The 23,343-nt window shown below is 50.3% G+C and overlaps 2 protein-coding genes across 3 annotated transcripts in view; one reads left to right on the forward strand and one right to left on the reverse strand.

The window, feature by feature from the left end:
• The window catches only part of SARNP (SAP domain containing ribonucleoprotein), a 50,575-nt gene extending 48,764 nt beyond the window's left edge, over positions 1 to 1,811 (forward strand). For both annotated transcript variants that reach the window (XM_024576242.3, XM_024576241.3), the window contains one exon: positions 1,533 to 1,811. In XM_024576242.3, coding sequence (XP_024432010.1) covers positions 1,533 to 1,574 — 42 coding nt within the window. In that variant the 3' untranslated portion in view covers positions 1,575 to 1,811. The remainder of the gene's footprint in view (positions 1 to 1,532) is intronic.
• Positions 1,812 to 5,494: 3,683 nt separating this feature from the next.
• Positions 5,495 to 14,968, reverse strand: GDF11 (growth differentiation factor 11). Its single transcript, XM_024576228.4, has 3 exons — positions 14,409 to 14,968; positions 9,201 to 9,598; positions 5,495 to 8,683 (listed from the first exon to the last, which is right to left on the reverse strand). Exons 1-3 carry the CDS (start codon positions 14,842 to 14,844, stop codon positions 8,303 to 8,305), a joined length of 1,215 nt encoding a protein of 404 aa, XP_024431996.2. The 5' UTR covers positions 14,845 to 14,968; the 3' UTR covers positions 5,495 to 8,302.
• Positions 14,969 to 23,343: the final 8,375 nt, after the last annotated feature.

Raw genomic sequence — 23,343 nt, forward strand, 5'->3', positions numbered from 1 at the left:
CAGGCCAGGTCCTCAGTGTGGGGCACACCACAGGCAACCACACATTGATGTTTCTTTCCCTATATTTCTCCCTCTCTTCCCCTCTCTCTGAAAATAAATAAATAAAATCTTAAGGAAATATGATTTTTATTTTATGGAAAATAACTAGACTTTTTGGCCAACTGAGTATAATGGAGACCAACTCTCGCCTGATGTGTACATAAGGCACATTTGAAATAATGGATGTTTTGAATTACAGAAATTTTTTTGAGTGATGAGGAATTTGGAATGTTCTTTCTCTCCTTTAATCCAAATGTACTTCCTTTTTCCCCTTACCTCTGGAGATATATTCTGAAAATCTATTACTTCACACCCTCAAAATCTTAAGAAGTTTCTTAATGAATAATAAAAATAAACCCTGAAAATTTTAGAGTCTGTTCAGTTTACATTCTTCAGTAGGAAAAAACTAGAGGGGTTTGTGTTTTTTGTCCTAATTCAGAATAAATCATTACCTGTTGTAAATATCTGCTTACTTAGTGACTAGCCAGGATGAGCTAGAAATAAACCATAAACCTAGATGTGTGTTAATTCTAGTTAAAATTACTCCCTTTTTCCCAAGGAAACTGTTAAACTAGACATACTCACTAAGCTGGTACATTTGGTCTCTCCAAGATAAGACAGATTTGTTGGGTGGCAAGGAATATCAGCTTTTGTTGAGAGAGTCCAAATATGTAAGGAAGAAGTAACTTCTGAGGCTAATGGAGTTTATGTGAACCAGATGACTTTCATTTGATTCCAAAGAATTGTGTTAATAATCCTCGTTGAGTGGTCTGGGTCTGTAAATACTCAGCTTTTCTTTTTAGTCTAAATTAAACCTCTTGTGTGAATGGAATGAAAAAGAAGCCCCCTTTTGCTGGGGCAGCAGTTCGAGGAAGGATGGATTCAGTGTGTTTGAGTCAGTCTTAGAACAAAAAGGTCTTTTCCCTACCCCATTTTGTGCCCTCTCTCAAATGCTTCCTCCCTTAAGAGTAGGGACTCCCCTCCTCTCCCCACTTACTGTTTTGGCATATTATGCCTCTTTGAATTTTGAGGCCTAAGGAATAAGCTGCTGCATGGGCCCAGAAGGGCATTCCCCTCACCTCCATGGCATAGGCCAGCCCTTTGTCCACTGAAATCTTCCATCTCCCCACTGAGTAGACGACTTTCCCCAGCCTGTTAAAAGTCCACTGTTTGCTACAAGGCTGAGTGGCCCTCTCTCCTTCAGGAATCTATCCATTTTCTGCCACTATTTTCCTCCTCCTCTCCTCCCCATCCCCCACTCCTTACAGTCTTCTACCCTTCTCACCCTCCTTTTCCACCAAACTTCCCCTAGCTCTAACTGGATAACAAGAGAAATTCAAAAATGAAATCTTTGGCTGCCAAGCTTAAGCCTGGGCCTTCCCTCCTTCTTGGACCTTGTGACAATCCATGTGAGATTGGATTAAAGCAGCCAGGAACCCAGGCCACTATCATCTTGCATTCTAATTTTTTTTCTTCTTGCTTGTTCCTTATAGGCAAAGAAGAGGAAAAGAGCAGAGCGCTTTGGGATTGCCTGATGAGAAACTCAGTGTTTTCTGCTCTCCAGTGGTTTCCATCTCTGATTCTTCTTGGTCACATATATACCTAAATACATAGTTTTGTGCCTAGGTCCTGCCTCACAATAAGAGAGCATGTACCCCAGGTGCACTGGCGAACCAGTAGCAGTTTGACTTATTGCTGTTCCAACTTTAAGATTGTTGTTGTTGTGTTGTTTTTTTAATTATTATTTTGCTTGTTAATAAAAAATAGAAAAGAGAACAATGTGTTTTTATTAGATGCTCCTTTGAGTTCTTAGATCCAAATTAGATCAGATATGGGAAACTTCAGGGACAGATAAACAGTTGGTCATAATGCCTTTTTACCCATTAGAAAAGAGGATAAGGAAAAGGATTGAGTCCATCCCTTTAAGCCTATTTATATTCTCATATTCACAGGTATTCTTTTACCTCTTTATCCTCCATGAAGAGGCCAGGTTTCACCGTGAGCCTTTGCTTCGGCAGGTTCATGTGACCCATTAGGATGAAATAGGGAGAACACTGAGTTTTAGGAGTTGCAAAGGATTTAAACTTAAGGGCTAATGATTGGTAGTCTGTTACAGAATAGAGTCCAGAGTCCCTGCTGGGAGTCCAAAAGGGTCCTGTGTTTGAAAGTGACCTGGTGTGATATTGTCTGGTTTCAGCCAAAGCCAGTATGTGGGACCCTTGTTGGTCAGGCAGTTCAGTAAAGGAGATGGGCTGCGTACCCCTCCAAGCTAGAAGAAAGTGTAGAGATTTAAAGCCTGACAGGATGTCAGAGGTGTTAAGCATTGTTCCCTAGCTCACTGGGAACATAAGCAGTGGACCGGAAGCTTCTACCTTCTAATCAAGCCCTTTGCTAGTCTGTCTTCTGTTGCAGAAATATACTATTGTAGTTTTGGTGCTAATGTTTCTTAGATTTTACCAAAATCCATTGTACTTGCTGGGCTTTCTAACCTAGAAAGCTCTGGCTTGCCCCAAGCAGGCTGCTTGTTTGCATTTGAAGTTTCACATAGATCTGAGACCTGCTATCTAATCTTAAGGGTCTGGCACCTTACCTGAAGGTTTTGGTATCAGAATCAGATCCCGTGTTGTGGTAGTGGAATTCCTTGTTCCCACTTCTACTGAAACCTTCTGGCTTGTTTTGTAATTAATAGGTGATGGTTTGATCCCCTTCCTAACAGGAATCTCTTTCCACAGCCTCTGGTTGCTGAGGAGGGCAGGGGACCTAGGTTTAGACACTTTAGGAAAACTGTGCCTTGGAGAGTAGATCCAAACATTGCCCATTTGTGGTGAATTTTGCCCCATTCTGAGGCTTTGGAAAAGTAAACAGGAGGAACTCCTGGTTAAACTTTTCCTTCCTCTGGCGTCTTCTGTCAGCCTTCCTTTCTTTTCTCCAGGCCCTAATTTGAGGCTAGCTTTTCCCCTCTCTACTCTAAAATGAGAACCAGAGAGAATTAGTTGTTTTGCAGCTTCAGCGAGGTTATAGATTCAGTTAGGGTCTTCAACCCAAGGATGATAAAAAGTAGTAATAGGTAAAGGAATGGAACCGATGGTGATAATGGAGTAGAGCAGTGGATCCTTCAGAAGTTTACTTTGCCTCCTCTGTAACCTTACCTAAAAAGCACTCAGTCTCCCCTCTTGCCCCCCGCCCCCACCCAACTCTGCCCCAGGATTCTCTTCTTAAAGCCAAATCATTCTTTCCTGACTCAACTCACTTTCCCCAAGTCCTTGATAGTGTGGACTTTTTACTTTCTCATCACATTCTAGTAGCTGTTCTTACATTGGTCAGAAGTCTTTCACCTCTAAACCTGATCACCAGATGTTCCTCTTCCTGTCTCAGTCATTCTACACATAGTTTTTGAGCATGAATGATTCAAGTCTTTTTTACTAATTTAGCCTTTAAATAGTAAGCCCCTTTTAAAGGCATAAACAAGCATCCAGGCTTCCAGTCCTTTTATCTAGAATCTGGTACCCTTCCTATCCCCTAGTCTCCCTACTCTAGCTGATCCAAGATCTAGGTGTGGTTAGCTGACTGAGGCTTCTCTTTTCTGTTCTGAAGCTGTGACATTCTCTGCATGCCTGGAAGCTCTTAATGAGGGAGTCTGTAAAAGATGTGGAGGGAACTAGCTTCCTCAGCTGTAAATCTGTACCTTTTTATGGTTCTCCAGGATCATTCTCTTTCTTCAACATCAATCAGTTAAGAATGTCCTTTCCCAACTCCTGGGAACTTCTGAAGATAACAAGGCTAGAAACTTCTGTGGGGTGAAGGGCATAGGAAGATGTAAGAACAGGACTTGGTGTTGAGTCAAGTTGCCATGTAGATACGAGAAACAGAAGGAACTTAACCGTTTTTCCCTGTTCTCTGGGGACCTCCAACAGGCACTGTCACTTACCTGCCATCAGAAACTAACCTCTGCCTCTTTTGCTACATGTCCATACTTGTTTTTAAACTCCAAAGGAATTACAAAATAATGGCATCTTCATACTTTTGCAGACCTTTTGAATCCAGGGTGCTCCCAGTTTTATTTTTTTTCCTTTCTCAGCTGTCCCTGCCATTAGTTTTTTCCACCTCTCAGATCACTATTAATACAAATAGAATGGAATATTGTGTAGCAACCACTTAGGTGTGATTTCTGTCAACTCTGAGAATTGCTATATTATGTACTTGGCACAATTTGCTTACCACAGTGTGCATAGTAATCATTTGAGCTCTTAATTTTACTAGGTGATTTACAGTGGGAAGATTTTCCTTTTCCCCAGGTAGTTTCCAAACTAGAGGGTAAGGGGTGGAGTGAAATTAGTGTGTGTGCACATTACATTAGGAGGATGAGAGTAGGGGGAGGTAGGAGGGGTCCTAATTGCTCCCTTACCTGCTGGGGCAGGAAAATTGACATTGTTGCCTGGGCGCCTTCCCTGCTTTTGCCTCACTAGAAAACTCAAGTTGTAAATGCCACTTTCTGCTGGTACTTAGCTTGAGGCACCCAATATCCCCAAAATGAACAGAGTATAGGATAGCTACTCATGCATTGGGTTGGAGCACGCTTGGGGACAAAAGTCATCTTGCAGTTTCTCTTGGGTGTCTTTTCAAAGTAGGAAACAGCAGTAGAGGGAGACAGCCTATTTTTAGCTCAGGTAAAAAGCTAGGGGTAGGTGTGAGTAAAGCAGTTCCTTGGGAGGATACAGTGTATAGCAATTTTGTCCTCTCAACCTCAGTCTTGGTCTGAGGTGGAGTCAGTCTGTCAATAAAACTGACAAGACAGGGAAAGCTTGGTGGCACATTGAACCCCCAGTAGCCCAGTCCTCTCATTCTGGATCAGGTCGATGTTAGCAGTAGCTCTCCTTTTTAAAAAATAAAATTTAGGTAAGATTCCTTTGGTACACCCAACTCTTATGCCTTGGGAGTGTGCTATAGGTACATGGGAGAAATTTTTGAGACACTTAACCACTCTTGGTATACTGGCAAGGTGAATGGCTCTGTTGCTTTATAGATGTTGGTAAAACTTTGTTGAGAAAACCCGGGATCATGGAACTGCAGAATCTTTGGAACTGTTTTGGATCAAGCTGTCTAGAGGTGTTCTAGGTCCCCGTCCTTGGGCTGCATATCCCAGCCCTCATCGTGGATGCCCCTAGTGTTTTTCCCTTTTCCCAAAGACCCCCATCTTCTTAGTTCTTGAGCGTAAGGGTTCATCCTGTCTCAGATCCTCTTCTGTTCCTGGTCTTGGAGGCGTAAATGTGGCACTTGGTTAGGGAGAAGAGCTCATGACTGAATTCTAAATTCTTTTGACTGCTTTTATTTTTCTCTTTTCAGGTTCAAGTGCTGGATTGTGTCATGTGACCATTCCAAAACTCAGAGCACCCTATGGCCATCTTTGCCCTCTGTCACATAACTTGAAAACTGCCTGATGGCCTTTTTGCAATGGTTCCCTCCAGAAATCCTTGATCTCAGTGAAAAAGTCCTTTCCCGGCATTCCAGTGCCCTTGTCAGCCCCATACTCCTCAGACACCCTTAACAAACAAAGGCAATCACGCACACAGTGTAACAAATACATAAAGTAAATAATAATTACACTAATTATGATCTGAGGGCACTGGTGAGGTCCACACACATCTTAAAGGTGGTTGGGGTGGGGGTGCTAAGTTCCCACTAGGCCACTGGGCTGTGCCTCCAGGCCTCTTTGAGGGTGGGGAGGACCAGGGAAAGGAGACTTCAACTCACAGATTTATGTTTGCAAGAGAAAGGCCCTCCCCCAAAGGTCTTTATTTGGTGGTATTAAAGGGGCATATTCTAAGTGTCCCCAAGTCTAATGCCCCAGCTCTCTAGAATTTGTAGAGGCAAGTCACCTGACGCCTATTGCCTAACCCCACCCTGTGCCAAGATCAAGAGACATCAACAATTGACCTTGGAGAAGGCATCTTCTGTTCTTCACATCTCTGTTCCTCTCCTTCCACCAAGAAAAGGTGAATGGTGTTGAAGCTTCTCCCAGATTGGGTCAGAAGGATGAACAGGATCAGAGAGGAGGCTAGGCGGGGCGGGGGGTTAGCATATAGCTGCTGTATGGAAGGAGGCAAGTTGAAATGCTTAACAGCCCCTGCCTATTCCTATACTGAAACACCTTATCTCACTCTCTCGCTATGGGAATAAGATGCTAAAGATCACCAATATCGCCTTCCCAAGGGTGGTCACATACCTTTGCCCCTTCCACTGGCTGGGCCAGGTGGGAGAGTCATGCTCTCGGGAAGAACAAGTCTTCCTAGTCAGCTCTCCAGCTCCGGCTTAACTTCAGTTCAGTACCATCTGTATCAGAACCATAACTGCTGGTCCTACTAAAGAGTAACAATTTTACTGAAGGTTCTTTCCCCCTCCTCTCCTGTCCCTCTAGGCTCTTGCCCAGAGCCAAGAGGTCTGGTGGTGAGGTATGGATAGGGTGTGGATCAGGAGATTCTCAGCTCCTTGGCTTCAGGCACTGTCCAGCTGGGAGGCAGAGGGGGACTTGGACTCTGAAGCCTGCGACTCCTCTAAGCCTCACATCTCTTCACCACTGTTCTGGTGCCCTGGTTATCTGTCCCACAGCGAGAGGTATTTTATGTCCATAAAGTGCCCGTGGTAAGTGCTCAGAATTCATCTCTTGGCTGTGGCGGGTGCTGCTATTTTTCATTCCATCGAGGGGAAGAAACTGAGGCACAGTGGGTCCAGAGGAGGGTGGGTCAGGATTGTGGGAAGAATGAATAGGCCCAGCTAGTGACCTGGAGTGGTAACCAGTCCCTGCCTGCTTTCTAGCCTTCCAAACCAGGGAGTCTCCTTTCTTCCCATCCTCTGCTCTAACTGGCCTTGGCAGATGCTTTTCCCCACTGTATTATCCCCATCCCTGCTGCCAGGTACTGCTAGATTCCAAAAATAAACATAAAAATAATTATAGACACTCTGCTCCCTTTTCTCTCCCTTTCCACCCTGAGCTTTGGGGTTGGGGGACTAAAATGTCCCCCTTCCAGAATCCCTTCCACCGTGACCTGCTGGTCTATTCCCTAGTCCAGAGCAGTGATTTGGATTCAAATGCCCTGTAACCATCAGCCTCCTTATTACTCCTTTCTCCATCCCTCCTAACCCTCCCCAGACCCAGGAACTCTGGGATCTCCGTACTCTTCTTTCTATTGACCTGAAGATAAAGGCTGGGAGCAGGGGCATTCCATAGGCTCTTTGGTCTCTCTCTTGGCTGGGAGGGGAATTTGGGGATAAGCAGGCCACACCCTCCAGCTAAATAACTCAATACCATGAGGGTGGACCTGAGGGTTGAGTGGGCTCTCATATCGATTCTGGATGTTGAGGGCTGGCTCCCCCATCCCCCAGCTCCTAAACCCTAACCTCTTACTATTTCCGTGTGACCACTGGAATTCAACCCCTTTGGCTCAGGAAGGCTAATTAAGTAGGGTGATTATGGATTGGAAGTTTCACAATATGTCAGCCCTCCTGCCATTACCCCCATTCCCAACCCTGGAGGCTTTATACAAGTGCTTAAGTAGGCGGGCATTGCGGGGCAGCAGGGTTTGGGGGATAAGGGACAAATGGGGCACAGTGGGCAGGGGCCCTTCTATTTCAGTAAAGCCAAATACCAAAAAATGAAAAGTCACAATAAATAAATAAATAAAATTCCAAAACCTTCACTTTTGCCCCTACCCTCGCTTCCGTTCCCCAGGCCCCTGCTGGAGAGAGAAAGGGAACAAACTAAGAATGGATTTTCAATGTCCTCTCCTACGAGAATGGTAATCAGGGGGTCTTCCCAAACCATACTAAGCCTCTCACCTTGCCAGTGAAAGAAAAGAGGCTTGATATGAGCTTTCTCTTATTTACTCCCTTTCGGTCTCTTTCTCACTGTTTATCTCTGCCTAGTCTCTGACTCGTCCGCCTCTCTATCCGTTCACCTTCTCACTGCTGCTCTTACTGTTCCTCTGTCTCTATCCCTCTGCTCTACCTCTGCTCTATGTCTCTCTTCTTGCCAAACCTTCTCACCTGCAAACTTCAAACACTCCCCACCTGACCTGCCCCCTCCTCTTCTCCCTTTCCCCCAAACCCCTCCTGCCTCCCTCTGTTGTATTGCACACTGCTTGGGCAGGGAACAAGGTGTGATGTTCATGAGAAGAGGTGGAGGGAGATCTAGGGCCTGCGGGGGATGAGGGTCAGGGCTGGGATCTAGGGGTGGGGTCTGTGGGGGAGGCATCCTCTGTCCCCCACCTTAGGAGCAGCCACAGCGATCCACCACCATGCCAGGGATCTTGCCGTAGATAATCTGCTGCTTGTCATTGAAGTAGAGCATGTTGATTGGGGACATCTTGGTGGGGGTACAGCAGGGCCCAGCAGAACCTCTCGGATTAGCCTGTTGCACCAAGTGGGTGTGCGGATACTTTTGCATGAACATGTACTCGCACTGGCCGGAGCAGTAGTTGGCCTTGTAGCGTTTAGGTGCAATAATCCAGTCCCAGCCGAAAGCCTCGAAGTCCACTGTGAGGGGGTATCGGCAGCAGCGGGACTCGCTTGAGTGCTCATCGCAGTCCAGGCCCAGGTTCCGCCGGGACCGTTTTGTGTTCTCTAGGACTCGAAGCTCCATGAAAGGGTGCTGGGATGGGAGAGGAGAAAGAGATGTGATAGAGTCCTGAAGGATTCCTACTCTGTGTGCCTTTCTCACCTGCCCCTCAACAGGGGCATGAGAAAAGACTTCTCAGTTTTTCCATCCCCAGCCTGTATCTTCTTCCCACTTTTCTTGCTAGCTAGCCATCTCTCCTTCAATTTACCTTTCCTAATTCCTCTCCTGGCAATCTAACTCTCATCAGCCCCTTTGCCTGGGGGCCTCATCAACAGCCCATTTTTGTGTTCCCACGGATCTCCCTTTAACTCATACTTTCACCCCAAATCCAGTTTTCAGCTGCTGCCTGCCTTGGATCTCCAAAAAGTGATAGTGGCTACTCCCCTTATTCCCTCCCAAACTCCTCCTCTAGAATCTAGATATCTTCCTGGCCCCAGGAAATAATGCTGGTCCCCAACCCCCTTCAAATTCCTGGTCTCTCTTTGCCAACATCCCACCTCCTCAGGGCCAGGTTACACATATCTGCCACCATCTCAGGCTCCCTGCTCACCAGCCCCTCAGCTCCTGGCCCCAGAGAGGTGACAGCCAGGTCTGTGCCACTGGGATCAAAGGCGTTGATCTCGATGCCCCAGTTGCTCTGTGGCTGGCGGAACCAACTGTGTAGTACTTGCTTGAAGTCGATGCTCTGCCAGTGGCCGGAGCGTGAGTGTAGCTCAATCTTGAGTGAGCGGATACGGATGTGACGTCGGCCTCCGCCCCCTCCCCCAGCAGTCCCTTCCCCAGTTAGGGGTTTCAGTCGCAAGATCTGCAGGTAGACTGTGGCTGGGCGTGGCACGGGCCGCAGATACACCCACAGCTGGGCCTTTAGTACCTTTGTGAACATCACCTTGGGGCTGAAGTGGAAATGGCAGCAGAGAGGGCTGCCATCTGTCTGCACCGCAGGGTCCGCTGGTAAGAGAAAAGGGGGTACACAGTCAGCAAAGGGTGTTTGTGGAGAGGGTCAGCAGCCCTGGGTGGCACTGGCAACTTGGACTCAGCCTGAGTTTTCCAGTTTTTCACCCTTCTCCCATGCCTGTCTTGTTAACTACCATGTCACCGGTACCCAGAACAGTGTCCCCTCTCTTTCCCTAAAGGATGAATGTTCTTTCAGGTTTTACTGATCTGTACCCATTCCCTAATCTGTTTGCCCTAGTGCATAGGTTCTCCCCTACCAGATGACCTGCAAAGACAGTTATTAGAGAATTCTTCTCCAACTTTCCCCAACACGTAGGGCTCCAACTTCTTCTGATCCTTTGATACTCTTCATGGAAGCTAAACTTCATATCACACCTGCTTTCTTCAGGTCACCTTCCCCCACTTTTGCTCTGTTTTGTCTGGTGGCCAGGTGGAGTCTGGCACAGCCCTGCCCCCGCCCCCCCCCCCAAAAAAAAACCCCAGAAAACCTCTGAGAGTGGATAACTTAGGGTCCAGATACAGAGCATGGGCTAAACTCATTCCATGAAGTAAACCAGAATTCAGATCTAGATTTCTTGGCATTGTTCCCACTAGAAATAACACTCCCAGGAGAATATATCTACTCAAACACTCCTGTGCATTGGACTTTCCCATTAACCCGAAAATCAGTTTCCTCAGCCTCTTCCTTATCGCCATTACTACCTCAGCTTTTGAGGAAGGGAAAAGCCAGCTCTACGTGGTTTCCCCCTACTTGCCCAAAGCATCAGAAATAATATTTAGCACACCAGATTAACTGTAATCAGTCTCCTTTTCTCTCCTGAGCTTCCTGTCCAGTGCCAGTAAGTCTTTACAAAGCTTTAACATCCCAACTTTATATTTTGGCCCGTTTCCCCTTGTTCTGGACACATATTGACCACTCTTAGTCTAAATGATGATTCTCAATGGCTGCCTCTGCTTCCATTGCAGCTCCTCTCAGTTCCCCTTTCTAACCCCTTAAATTAGTTGGGAATGCCTCAAATCATGTTTCCGTTGGACAGGAATACCCATTCTCACTCTAAATGGACTGAGGGGAAGAATCAGGAAGAAGCTTCCAGAGCCATGTGAGTATATGGTTAGGAAGTCCAAGCCCTTCTATATCATGCCCAGGTCTCTGCATTCTGCATATTCAAGGCAGACTTAGCATTTGCAGTCTCCCCTCAGCACACCCTCATCTCCACCCCAGCAGAAGGAGGAGCCCACCAGTGAGATGGGGAGGAAAGTCCTTACTGCTCTTCGTATATTTAGGACATGAGACACCAAGTTCCTCTACAGCTTCCTTTCCCTTGGTTCTTCTCTGAGATCCCAGGGCACTGATTATCCTCCCGGTTACCCTCCTCCTGGCGCTGCAGTGATGGTGCATGGGGCAGGGTTCATCGCGTGGGGATTCAGAGATCAGGAGAGCTGGGGCAGGGAAGCTGGGGGGAGGGACAAACAGCAATCCAGGTAGCACACTATGCCTAATTTCAGCATAAGGATTGTCTTATTTTCCTGCCTGTCTTCACCATTAGGTACTAATCTCCGTGAGCATGGACACTGTCGATACTGTGCTTTGCTCATTGCAGTGTTAGTGCCTACCACAGTATGAGGCGGCCCTCAACAAATGCATGCTGAACGAACTCCCTAACTCCCAGTCTTAAATTATACAGGCCAGTGCCTGAAAGTTCTCCCAGCCATCTGAACACTGTTCTCTGGCTACCACTGAAGTGGGTTTAATCACTCCCCGACTTCTCATTAACCAGCATCTGACCTTACCCACCAAACTTCTCGGTGATACAGATAATAATCCTTGCTCCACAGAAGTGCTGAGCATTAAATAAAGAACGTGAAAATGGTACTAACTTCTCAATAAATGTTGGTTTATTGTTAGTTTTCTAAGCTCACTCAAGGCTTTAGAGATAGGGGACTGGGTACCAGGGCCCCATCCCTCGAAGTCTTTAGGTAGAGTCCCCATTCCCACCCCAGGCAATCAACATACCCTTCTTATCCAGTGCATGTGGGGACAGTCAGGTACTACAAGGAGGCAGGACGAAGACAATGTACGGTGGAGGAGAGAGGTAGAGGACAGAAGGAAGTGAGGGAAGATTGTGGTAAGGGAGAAGAAATCAGTTTGGGATGTGGAGAACACTGGGAGAGAAGGGGGGATTTAAAGGAGTAGGTGGAGGTTACGAAGCAAAAGGAGAATGGTAGCTAAGCCTACTGGGATAAAGAGAGAGGATAGAACGATACACTGGGAGGAACAAAGGAGAAGCAGGTAGAACCACAGAGGGAAACAAGGGGCTTCAGAGAGTCCCCAACATACACATAGGCCCAGCTCCCAAAGGGGAGGGGAAGGAGCCACATCTGTGTTGGATTGATCGGGTTGGTGGCAGGCGGCAGGTCAGGTTTAGTAGGCGGTGCTGGTCTGGAGAGAGGTCATTGCACTATTTTCAGCAAAAGCCCAGCCCCCTCACTGCTCACCACCTCGCCCTCCCCCTCACCCCCATACACACTCTTCTTACCCGGGCTGGAAGGCCTAGGGGCAGGAGGTTGGGCTGAGAGGACAGGGGCCTCTTGGTGTAGGGAGGAGAGAGAAACTGAGGGGCTGGGCTTGGTTCCCAGAAGGGCAAGGGGGCTGGGTTCCCAGGATGAACGCTGGGGTGGGAGAGCCTGAGAGGGTGGAGGGAACTAGGGCAGGCACTGAAGCCTAGGAGAGGTGGGGGCTGGGGTCCAGGGTAGAAGGCTGGGGGAGGGGAGAAGGGGGAGGGGATCGGAGGCCATCTCTGCTGACAAACACCTCCCCCGATTAGCAGAGCACAAGTCTCTTATTAAAGCGGGTCCCTGGGGATTAGACTATAAAAGTCTCTTTTTCCTTTTCCCCTCTCTCCCTCCCCTCCCCTCCCCTCCTCTCCCCCTCCCTCTCTTAAGAGCTCAGCTAGGTTCTTAAAGGGGACGTACAATACCTGGTTGGAGAGCCAGTCCCTAGTTATCCAAGTCCTGGGGTGGCATGGGGGCAGAAGTTGGGGTGGAACCCCACCTGCTATAGTCCTCCCTTCCCCCCAACCCAGCCTAACCTGCACTTCCCAATCCAGGCATGCAGTCCATTTCACTTCCCACATCCCCATTACCAGGGCTAACTTCGGACCCAGATACTCTGGTTAAAGGATGCTGAGGGTAGAAAGCGGCAAGGGGAAGCCCACAGCTCTATCACCCATCTGCAAATCCTCACACACACTATACCACATGGACCAGAGAGGATCTTTTCCCTCCATACCCTTCATTTTCTAGCAAACTCTTCTTCAGAATCCCTCTACAACTCTACTTCACAGGTCCCCAGCCCCAAGCTGCCCGCAGTCAATCTCTGACTAACCCTAGCCTCTATAAAGCAGAAGCCTTAAGAACAGAAGGGATACTGAGGTAACTCAACATCCGATCCCAGGACTTCACCTCCACCCGGTTCCCAAATTAGTTTCCTACTTCTTTTGAGTTTTTTTCTTTACAGCCCTGACCAAGTATTGTGGAGTTCGGATCTGCAAAAAAATTGGTGGCAGTATGAGGCACTCTGCCTCCCAGATACACACCTGGGTTCCTGTGCCTCTCCCATGGGGGTGGGCCACCAGGACTCCCCTTAGCCCCCAGTTTTATGACCCATCTGCCCATAAAAGAGTCTCCCCCCTCTTCTGTTCAGAGCCATAAAACCAAGCAGTTGTGTGTGTGTGTGTGGTGTGTGTGTGTGGGAGGGGGTGTTACTTTGCCAAACCTCTAGGGAATAAGAGAGGGCCTGATTCCCCGGACTTGGAGGCTGGGGGTGGGGGGAGACCGTAGTGGGGGAGGGGAGAGGGAGTCATCTTACCCTAAGGAGGGCTGGGGAGTTTGGGGGTGTTGGGGGGAATGTTGGCCTGGATTTTCCAGGCCACAAAATTTCAAAGCAGCTCAAATCTATTAACATGTTCATCTTTCATCTGGCTAGGGACTTGGATACCTGGGTTCCTTCTCCCTCCTCATCTATTGCTTTTTCTCCCTAGGTCTTCCTCTCTCTTCTCAAGTCTGGGATGGATGCACAAGGGATAGAACACTAAGGTCTGGGCAGCCAAACGGATGCCCTTAAACCCCAGCTCAATGGAGCTGAGTTCTCTGAGCTCGGCCAGTCCCGAGAAGGCACAGCTTTCTCCCTTAGGGAGACCGGGTGTCAGAGGTCTCCGAGTGGAATGCGTGCCAGCTGGGCTACGTACCGGGAGAGATACGGGGCTCTCGGATCTCATTCCTGGGAGAGGGAGAGGGGCACTCAGTTCTCTGTAGCCCGGTGAGCGCGTTGCGGAGCCCAGGTTGGAAGGGGTGGGGAGTTGGTGCCAGGGGCATGGGAGGCGGAGAGCACTGCAGCCCTGCCAGTACTGCGGCGTCCGGAAGCCTCCGGATTCTGGTCTCCAGCCTCTCCACCACGACTCTTTCAGGACTCAGGTCCCTCCGCTGCGGGCGGACCCGGCTTCTCCAGACTCCCCGTAACACAGGTCTTTCTCGCACATCCCGGGTTAGAAGGCACAGGTATCTCTCAACCCTCTCGTTTTGCCGCCCCCCACCACCAGGAACGGGGCGTGCACACAACTCCAAAGCCCGTCTCCGCCGCTAGAAAAACTTCTAGGAAGCAGCCCCCGCCCCCAATCCGTCAAGTTTTCGCAGAAAAGGCTTCCCGGCCAGAGCTACCGGGAGCGCCCCGCTTCGGAGCCGGAGGCATTCACTTTCCCAGAGTCCGGGTCAGCACCCCACCGCTCGCACCCGGCCATTCACTTACTCTCCTGGGCCATGCTAATGACAGTCTCGGTGGTGGCGTGATACTCGTCCTCCTCCAGGAAGTCCTCGGGCTGCAGTGCATCGCCCTGGAAGTCGTGCAGGTCCAGGATCTGCTGCAGCGGCGGCGCCTTGGGCAGCAGCTGCTTCACCACCTCGCGGCTGATGTTGGGCGCCTCCTTGAGCCTCAGTTTGCTCAGGATCTGCGACTTGATGCTCTCCAGGCGCAGCTCGCGGCTGTGCTGCCGCCACAAGCACACGGGGCAGCCGTCGGGCTCGGGAGCCGCAGACGGGGCCGGCCGGCTTAAGCGCTCCCCCCCGACCCCCGCCGCCGCCGCCGCCGCCGCCGCCACCGCGGGGCCCTCGGCCGCCTCCCCCCGAGGCCGCAGCTCCAGGGCGAGGAGCAGGAAGCCCAGCAGCAGCGGGGCCGCGAGCACCATGCTGGAGGGGAGGGGAGGGAGGACTGGGGGGCGGGGACGCCGGAGTCCCGCGGGGAGGGGGCGGAGGGAGGAGGGAGGGAGGAGGAGGGGGTCCCGGCGGCGCGGGATTGGGGGCTGCCCGGCCGAGGGGGGGGCCGGGGGGGCCGGGGGCGGCGGGCGCGCGGGCGGGGCGGGCGGGCGGCCGGGGCGGGCGGCTGGGGGGGCCCGAGCCCGGGCCAGGCCCTTTATAGCCCCGGCCCCCGTGTCGTCAGCGGCCGCGATTGGCTGCGGAGCCAACAAAAGAGGCAGCGCTGTCATCCGAGGCGAGAGAGGGAGCCGGAGAGAGCGGTGGAAAAGAGAGAGAGAGGGAGGGAGTGAGGGCCCAGAGAGAGATGGAGAGACCAAGATATTGGGGTGGGGGAGAAGAAGGGAGAGAGAGACTCAGAGAGACCAAGGAAAGACAGAGGGATTAAAAAGGAAGAGACAGATCAGAGACACAGAGATAGGAAGAGCCGGAGGAAGAGGAGGAGAGGGAGACAAAGGGCCTGGGGAATAAGAGAGAGTTGGAGGGGAAGACACCGAGAGCAGAGACTTAGCTCGAGAGACAGAGAAAGAAAGAGGCACAACTAGTCGGGAGTTAGAACGGGGAGAGTCAGAGACAAGGATAAGGGAGAGAGACTAGAGGGAGGAGAGAGGTATGGCTAGACAGGGGGAGAGGTGGACCCCCTGCCTCTCTAACAGAGCCAGACCTCAAGAGGTCAGGGGTGCAGAGAGATGAGAGCAGAGGCAAAGGAACTGATGGGACAGGGACCAGAACCCTGGAAAAGAGGGGGGACAGGAGGCAGAGGGGCAGAGATTTGGAGATACCCAGGGAGCCCCTGAGGAGGCCTGCACAGAAGATCGAGGGAAGGCAGAGATGAGGAGACAGACTCCCGAGGGAAGGAGAGACAGCACAGTGACAAGAGTCAGCCTTAGCGGGAGCACGGAGAGCCTGATGGGAAGTAGGTGGAGAATCTGAGCCCAGAAGAACCCTAGCTACCAAGGGTGGCCCAAAGAAGCTGTTTAAAGAACATGGAGAGGAGCCTCAGGCAGAATCAGGAAGAGAGAGATGGAGGACTTGGGCATGGGGGTTAGCCAGGGAGACTGGGAGTCTCCTTGGACAGGGACAATCTGAGAAGGTGGAGAGATGGTTGGGAAGCCCTGAGTCAAGAGGAAGACTTAGAGCTGGGAAGAGTTCATGAGCTTGAAATTGATACTTGAAAGGGATAAGATAATGAGCAGGTTGGAAGAAGCAGAAACTGGGGGCTGAATGGGAGGAAGCAGGGATGAGGACCACTTACAGAGGAATCTGGATCTCTGGATTTCTAACTATACTTTTGGATCTGCAGGGTCCTAGGTCTTAGAAGTCTGAGAAGGAGCTGGCTGGTAGTTTTAGGGGTGAGAAGAGAGTGGTCTGCCCTCAGATGCCTGAGTTGGAGATAGCAAGTTGTAAAGGGGGAAACCCAAATACGGGACCAACCCTGGTCTGCAAGTGTGACCCTGGGTACAGCCAGAGGGCAGAGTGGAAGATTGCCAAGGTGCTAAAATGCTCCTGAAATGCTTCTGGTCCTGGATTCCTCTTCCCAGACGTCAGTTTCTCCAGGATTATTTCTTGAGTCTAAAGCCTTAGGGGTCAATAGACAACCAAGAGATTGAAAATGGTTGAGGGCCGTGCATCTTGCTGGTTTCCTGACTTACACAACGTTTATGTAATCAATGGAAGGACATTACTGGGCTTGTTGGACCGAATAGAGTGACACTGGTTTCCTCTGTGCATTAGAGCCCAATACAGTGTCTCAAAGTTGTCCTGATGGAGCACTAGATGTAAGGACAGAGTTGGACTGGAGAGCTGGAATAGGAAGAAGGAAGAAACTGGGGCTGTAGGTGTGACGGAGGAAAGTTGAGTAGGGCTCAGGAGGACCATGCTGGGAAGCTATGAAGAGATGATACATTTCTATGGAGGACAGGAACTAAGACTGCAGCAGAATGGAGAGAAAAAAAACCCAAAACAACAAAACCACTAAAACGTAGGCAGCCGACTCCTTCCCTTGCTTTGGTCTAAAACATGGACATCTCCACCTGCCATCAGGTGCCTTCCTCTATAACATGAGGATCGCAGAGCCTGCCCTCAGCTGACTGTGAGGGTTACACCGTTACCAATCAATAGCGGCCTTTATGGGCTCCTTGCTCGTGACTTTTTTCCTGTCTTTTCTGATCTCCCAGAGTGATTGCCTTTAACACATATTCTGGAATATCCTGTCATGCAAAATGCTTCTCTGGTGTCATTTCCTCCGCAAAATTGCAAACTCCTTGAGAGCAGAGGTGGTGTCACCTCCTTCTTTCTCAGAGAAGTTGGCTCAGCCTTCTTTTCTCCACCAAACATGCATCTAGCGGTAGGTCTAGGAAAGACGCAAAGATAAATAAGACAGCCCCTTCCCTTGGGGAGCATACACACTAGACAAACACTAAGTGGATAGTACTGGCTGAAGCTGCAAGTCACAAGGCAACTCAACCATCCTGGGTTAAATAGGACAAAGAGAGATCCCCTTTTCTCCCCCTAAAATGTGTTCCCATCCTGATATTTTTCATTTTTAGTGACTGACACTCAATCATCCAGGACAGAAACCTGGATGTAGCCTGAATTTTCTTTCTCTTGATCATCTCTGAGTCTCTGTATAAGTTATTTCCCCTCCCTAGAACCACTCCCTCTCCTAGCTCCACTCTCCCCCACTCACAGTCTCTTGGCCAAATTCATTCTTTGTTCAGATGGGAGTTCTCAGTGCAGATGAGATTTTAAATATGTCTTCCAGGAGTCTGTTCCTGACTCCCAAGTCTAGAGGAGATGCTCCTCCTAGCTCTCTATCTGCACCATCCTGTGTGATATGGGGGTTAATCACATAGCTTCCGGGCTAGAACTAGGCTCCCTGGTTTCAAGCCCCAGCTCACCGCCTTTTCTGACTGTGTGAATGAACTTGGTATCTACGCCTCAGATTTCTCATCTGTAAGTTGGGAAAAACAATATAGTACTTCTTCCATAAGGTTATGAGGATGAAATGCCTGACACACAGGTCTAAATGAGTTCGTTAGTCATTGCTGTTACTCCAACTTCCCACCCTAGTTTTCTCACCAAAGTATTCTATTCCTTAGCTGCTTCGAGTAAAGAATAAATGAAATAAAGACTGAATGAATGAACCCTGCTGACTGCATTTGGTCAGAGCCAGGATGTGGAAAGAAAACTGTACTTCTGATCATGAGGAATTATGGGTACCTGCCAAACACCAGAGGGCAAGAGTCAGGCACAACTTCTGAATGGGAAAAGATTTCCACCTCCCGGTTTCCCTCCCCTAGGCGTCCAAGCGAGCACCTCACCCAATGAATGGGCAAGACTGCCATCTGGTGATAGAATCTGGAATTTCCGTTTCTTGGAGGTAGGACCAAAAGCCTTTTTTGTTTTTTCTTTTTGTTTTGTATACTTCACATATTTTCACTTTAGATTTCTAGTCCAAGAAGCTACATATCGTAATGCATTAAGTCTTTTTCCTCTCTCCGCAGACCCAGAGCCGAGGAGGGAGCCCCGCTGGCTTTACAGAAGAGGAGTTGGGAGAGGTCTGGACGTTGAGATCTTTCCCCATCCCAGTACAGGCTAACCAGGGTTTGGGGCCCCGCCCACTGTCCTGATCTCCCTGGCAACTGTCTTCTTGCCGCTCTTCCTGCGTTACCCAAGCAACCTTCGGGCCCACCTCCTTCAAGGTCCTGACTGGTTCATAGAAAATGTAGGTCTGGGCCTCGGGGAGGCATTGAGGTTTGAAGAGTGTGAGCTGTAGGGAGAGAAGCAGGTTTTCAGCGGGAGGGAATGAGCTTTCAGGAGCTGCTGAAGGAAAGAGAGTCTTGTGTAGCTCCCGGTAGACGAGCCCCCCTTCAGGAGGCACTGCTGGTCCTGGGCGCGAGTCATCAGAGTTCAGGCCAGAGACACCGGGGCCACTCTCAGAGCTGACCCCAGAAAGGGGAACCACTGTGAGGAGAAGGGACTCGTGCTTTCCTTAAACCTTTCCACACGGGCAAGCCCCTACATCCAAACTGCTTGTTACATTATCGGAGCTGGGCTCAGTGGGGAGTAACTCAGAATCCTTAGTTTTCTCTCTTCTCCAATTTTCTTCCTAAAGGCCCTATTTTTAGGGTCAGTGGACTCATTGCCAGGCATGGCAGGTCTTTCCAAGGAGGGGAAAGGCAGGGTCACTGAGAAACAGCTGAGGGAAGGGGGGGCTTCCCTCCAAGGCTTGCTTCCCCCACTGTCAGCATAAGCCTCTGGGAGTGTGGTGTAGGGAAGCAGACTCTTCTGGGCGGGGGGGTGGGGGGGGTGGGGAGGTGTTCTGTTGGTGGGATGGACCTCTTCCAGATCTCTGTCCACAAACCCTGATACCGCACCCCTCCCCTTCAGGACCTCACTGTAATTACCATCCTCTCCACCCCACATTCTAAACCCTATAATTACCCTGCCTGGATCCACCCTGTTTCCAAGGCCCTCTAAGAGAGGTTGGAGGTTGGGAGGAGGGAGCCAAAGAGTTTGTGTTTGGGGGAGAGGTGGGATACAAGTGGGGAACTCTGAGAATCATTGGGAGCCACATCTTCCTTTGCCTCTGGGCTCCCGGAAGACACCAGCCCCATCATCTTTTCCCACTTACCTTCTCAGCGCAGGACCAGTCCTCCAATTGTTTTCCACCTTCATTCTTCTCCCCCGGGCCTCCCCACCTCTGCCTGTCTTTCTTACCCACTGCTCCCTCTCCAGGCCCTTGCTGGGGTGCTGCCTGGGGGCATCAGCCTCAGCTGGCCCCACTGACCTGCTATGCTGGCAGGAGGCACCACTGTTGCAGCTGCTGGCCAAGAAAAGGAGGAGTCGGAGTACAATGGGACTTCACAACACTGGCCGGTCCCAGAGGTGACAAAGTATGGCCTGGGTTGGCAGGTGAGGGGAGCTGGTGGGAAGCAGAGGGGAGCTGGAGGCAGGCATGTTCGGGGTGAATTCAATCTCCAAGGGAGAGCACAGGGCAGTGAAGGTCAAGGTTGTTGCCAGATTAGGGGGGTGTGTGTTTGTATGTGTCTGTGCCCCCCATCCATTCAAACCCTTCCTCATCTCCTAATCCCTAGTTCCCTGAGCTGCAAAACCACACTCACCGGGAGGATTCCAACCAGTTGAGAAGAGCCCAAGTGATTGCCCCCAAGGCCTGCAATATCCTGCTGCATCCCCCCCAACCTGTGCTAAACAGCCCCCAGCATCCACGGTTTCTCTTTGTCATAGCCCTCACTTTATTGCATTTTAAAATCTGTGCCTACAGATTGTAATCACCTTAAAGGAAAGGCCATGCCTTATGCACCTTGGTGTAGTCCCAGTGCCTGGCGTCTTCAGGCTTTCCGTAAACGGGTGTAGGGATAGATGGATGAATGAGTGAATGAGTGAATTCTTCCTCAGCCTGTGGTTAGGCAGACGTTTTGTTCCTCTCAGCCCCACGGAACAGAAACCGGAGGTGACTGTCCTGCGCCAGCATCGCCTCTTTCCCATTTCTCCCATGTTCATGTTCGCTCCACCCCAGGAGAAACCTTAGTTATGTGGGACTGTGACTCTCAGTGGAGATGGCCTTACACCTGAGCCAGTCCTGGACCGGAACCACACGCAGCAGAGCCCCTGATCCCAGCGGTACACTAGGAGGCCATGGGTTGGGGCTGCCCACCCTGCTCAGTCACCAGCAGGGTGTCTGGATTGACCCTATTGGTAACAGTGGCACTGGCTGGGAAGAGGCTGGGACAGGAGCCAGGCAAGGGTGAAGAGAACATGAGGACAGAAGTCAGGGGCTGGGGGCCCAACAAGTAGGAAAAGGAAAGGGCAAGAAGGAAGGCAGAGCACTGAGGACAGAGCAGTGGGGGTGGGGGCCTGTTGGCGCTGGAACAGGAGCTTGCTCTGGGCTAAGGTTGAGTTGGGTAGGAGGGGGTGAAGGAGGCCAGATTGCCCCTCTCAGTGCTTTCCTTGGCCACCTTAAGAAAGGTGGAGTCCAGATATTTCTCAAAGCAAAATCATTTTAATTCCCATATGTCTAAAAATAGGGTATGATAAAGCTTTTATTCTTTTTAAAAAAGATTTTATTTATTTATTTTTAGATAGAGGGGAAGGGGGAAGAAAGAGGAAGACAAACATCAATGTGTGGTTGCTTTTCATGCCCCCCCCACCCTGGGAACCTGGCCCACAACCCAGGCACGTGCCCTGACTGGGAATTGAACAGGTGACCCTTTGGTTTGCAGGCCGGCACTCAATCCACTGAGCCACACCAGCCAGGGCAACTTTTATTATTCTTAAGGTAGCAAAACTGATACCCTTCATTTCTTTGCCTTTGTATTTATTTTGACTTTTTTTTGTTTTTTGATTTTGAGAGAGGGAGGGAGAGAGGGAAACATCCATGTGAGAGAGAAACATCAATTGGCTGCCTTCTGTGTGTAAATGAATCATGGATCGAACCTGCAACCTAGGTATATGCCCTGACTGGGAACTGAACCTGCAACCCTCTGGTTATAGGATGAAACTCCAACCAACTGAGCCACACCGGTCAGGGTGGTCCCTGTCATTTCTTCTGTGATCCTCAACCTTCCTTTGAGACAAGGAAAGGAAGGCTCCAGGAAGGTGAGAGTTTAGTAAAACCACCCCACCTGGTGTACGAGGAGCAGAACCTGTCTTGCACCAGGGCCTCCGATCTCAGGGCGCTCCCTGCCGGTGACGTGCCTGGCGCGCTCAGCACTGGGGTTTGTGTCTCAAGGCCCTAGTCCTTTCCTTCACGTTGCCTCTGAGTGGGCGGCTTAATCTGTCCAAGCCTGACTTTCCTTGAAGCAAAGATGTAAGGTGACTTTGGCAGTGATGATGTTCTCCTGGGTACCATGGTGCGACCCGTGACCTAGTCTTGCTCAGACAGCTGAGGGACGTCACAGCTGGCCACCTTGGTGACTCTACCCACCAGTACCTCAGTGCTGCTGTGCCCACAGAGCCAGTGTGGGGTATCTTCCTGTCGGGGCTGCGCTCAGCTCTGGTGCACATCGGGGTCTATCACTGACTCTCTGGGGAGCCTGTGCTGGGGTGGTCCGTGAGCCTTTCTACCAGCAGCACCTGCCGAGCAATAGGTTTTAATCTAACCCTGCTGTCTGAGGTTGCCATCGAGCACCCATGCTTCCTCATATCCCAACCTGGGGACTCTAGATTTGAATCTTAGGGCCCTACTTCAGACCCACCCTCCTGACATTAAGTTCCAGCCACTACCCTTCCCACCCTCCCCAGTGACACGGCCTTGACCCTTGACGCTAGACGCACCCTGCGTTTCCTTTCTCTCTCCCATTCTGGTCTCCTCCTCTTCCTTCTCCCCATCCCTCTCCCTCATGTCCACATTCCCCTCTTATATCCCCCCATGTCTTCTACCCTCCTGTGTTCTCTATCTCCTCACCCCTCTCCCAACTTTCCTCTGCCCTTCTCTTTCTCTTTCCTCCTCTCCTTTCCCAGGTCCCGCCACCTCTCTGCTCCTCATCCCCCACCCCACCCTGCCCTAAGCTTTGCATGTGGTAGATGTGGCAGTTCTGAGTTCCTGGGCCTCTCCTACCAGGGCACCTGTGAGTTTCATTTCTGAGCAGGCCACCCCCCAGAGGCACAGAGCAGGGGTCCCAGGGGCCCCCCCTGAGTGGAGGGGAGCTGGACTCCCTGTATGGACATGGGCTTCAGGAGGCCTCGTGCCCTGGCTACAAGGTGTTAGGCGTTGCACTGGCTCTGGCCAATGCTGATGTGCTCTCAGATGGCACCGCCCTCACTGAGGACACTTTTGGCCACCATGCCCTTCTGCTGAACTTGGGTGGAGGGGTGGTGGAGCCGGAGGGTGTGGGGAGGGGCAAGGGTATCCCTCTGAGTCATCTGGGACTCTTCCTACTTCCTCTCCCCCTCGATTTACTTCTGAAATGCCCCCTCAGATTTCCCTCCTCTCTGTGGTTCCAGCCTTCATCAGCTCTTGGTTGGATCGTGACAGTTTTGACCCAGCTGTCTTCCAGGCCACCTGACATTCATTCCGCCTCATTTCAGTGTAGGCCCAATGCCAAGATAGTTCACCCACCACTCCCCATTGCATTTATTTTTTTAAAAAATTATTTTTATTGTATTTTTTCCCATTACTGTTTATCCCCCTTACACCTTTTCCCACCTCCACCCTCCATTGCCTTTAGAACAATCAGCATAGCCTTCTGCGTTCTCAATAGTCTTGTCACCTAGACTGGCTTCTTTGACAGTGTTTTGTGAAGTATTCCAAAGCAAATTACAGATGTGATATTTCTCCCTTGAATATTTTACTATGCATCTTTAAAAAACGGTAACTTTCCTACATCATCATACTGTCTCATAGCTAAGAAAAATATTTTCTCACGTCTAATTCTCAGTTCATATGCAAATTTCCCCAGTTGTTCCTCAAT

This window comes from Desmodus rotundus, chromosome 3 (assembly GCF_022682495.2).
Source record: "Desmodus rotundus isolate HL8 chromosome 3, HLdesRot8A.1, whole genome shotgun sequence".
Classification (NCBI taxonomy): Eukaryota; Metazoa; Chordata; class Mammalia; order Chiroptera; family Phyllostomidae; genus Desmodus; species Desmodus rotundus.

What these genes read in the sequence shown, in the direction of transcription:
- GDF11 (XM_024576228.4), bottom strand. Translation starts at nt 14,844, where the DNA reads ATGGTGCTCGCGGCCCCGCTGCTGCTGGGCTTCCTGCTCCTCGCCCTG. An exon ending in CATTAGCATGGCCCAGGAGA is followed by an intron (nt 9,599 to 14,408) that starts GTAAGTGAATGG and finishes TTCTCTTACCAG; the next exon opens with CGGACCCTGCGGTGCAGACA. An exon ending in GGCCAGGAGCTGAGGGGCTG is followed by an intron (nt 8,684 to 9,200) that starts GTGAGCAGGGAG and finishes CTCCCATCCCAG; the next exon opens with CACCCTTTCATGGAGCTTCG.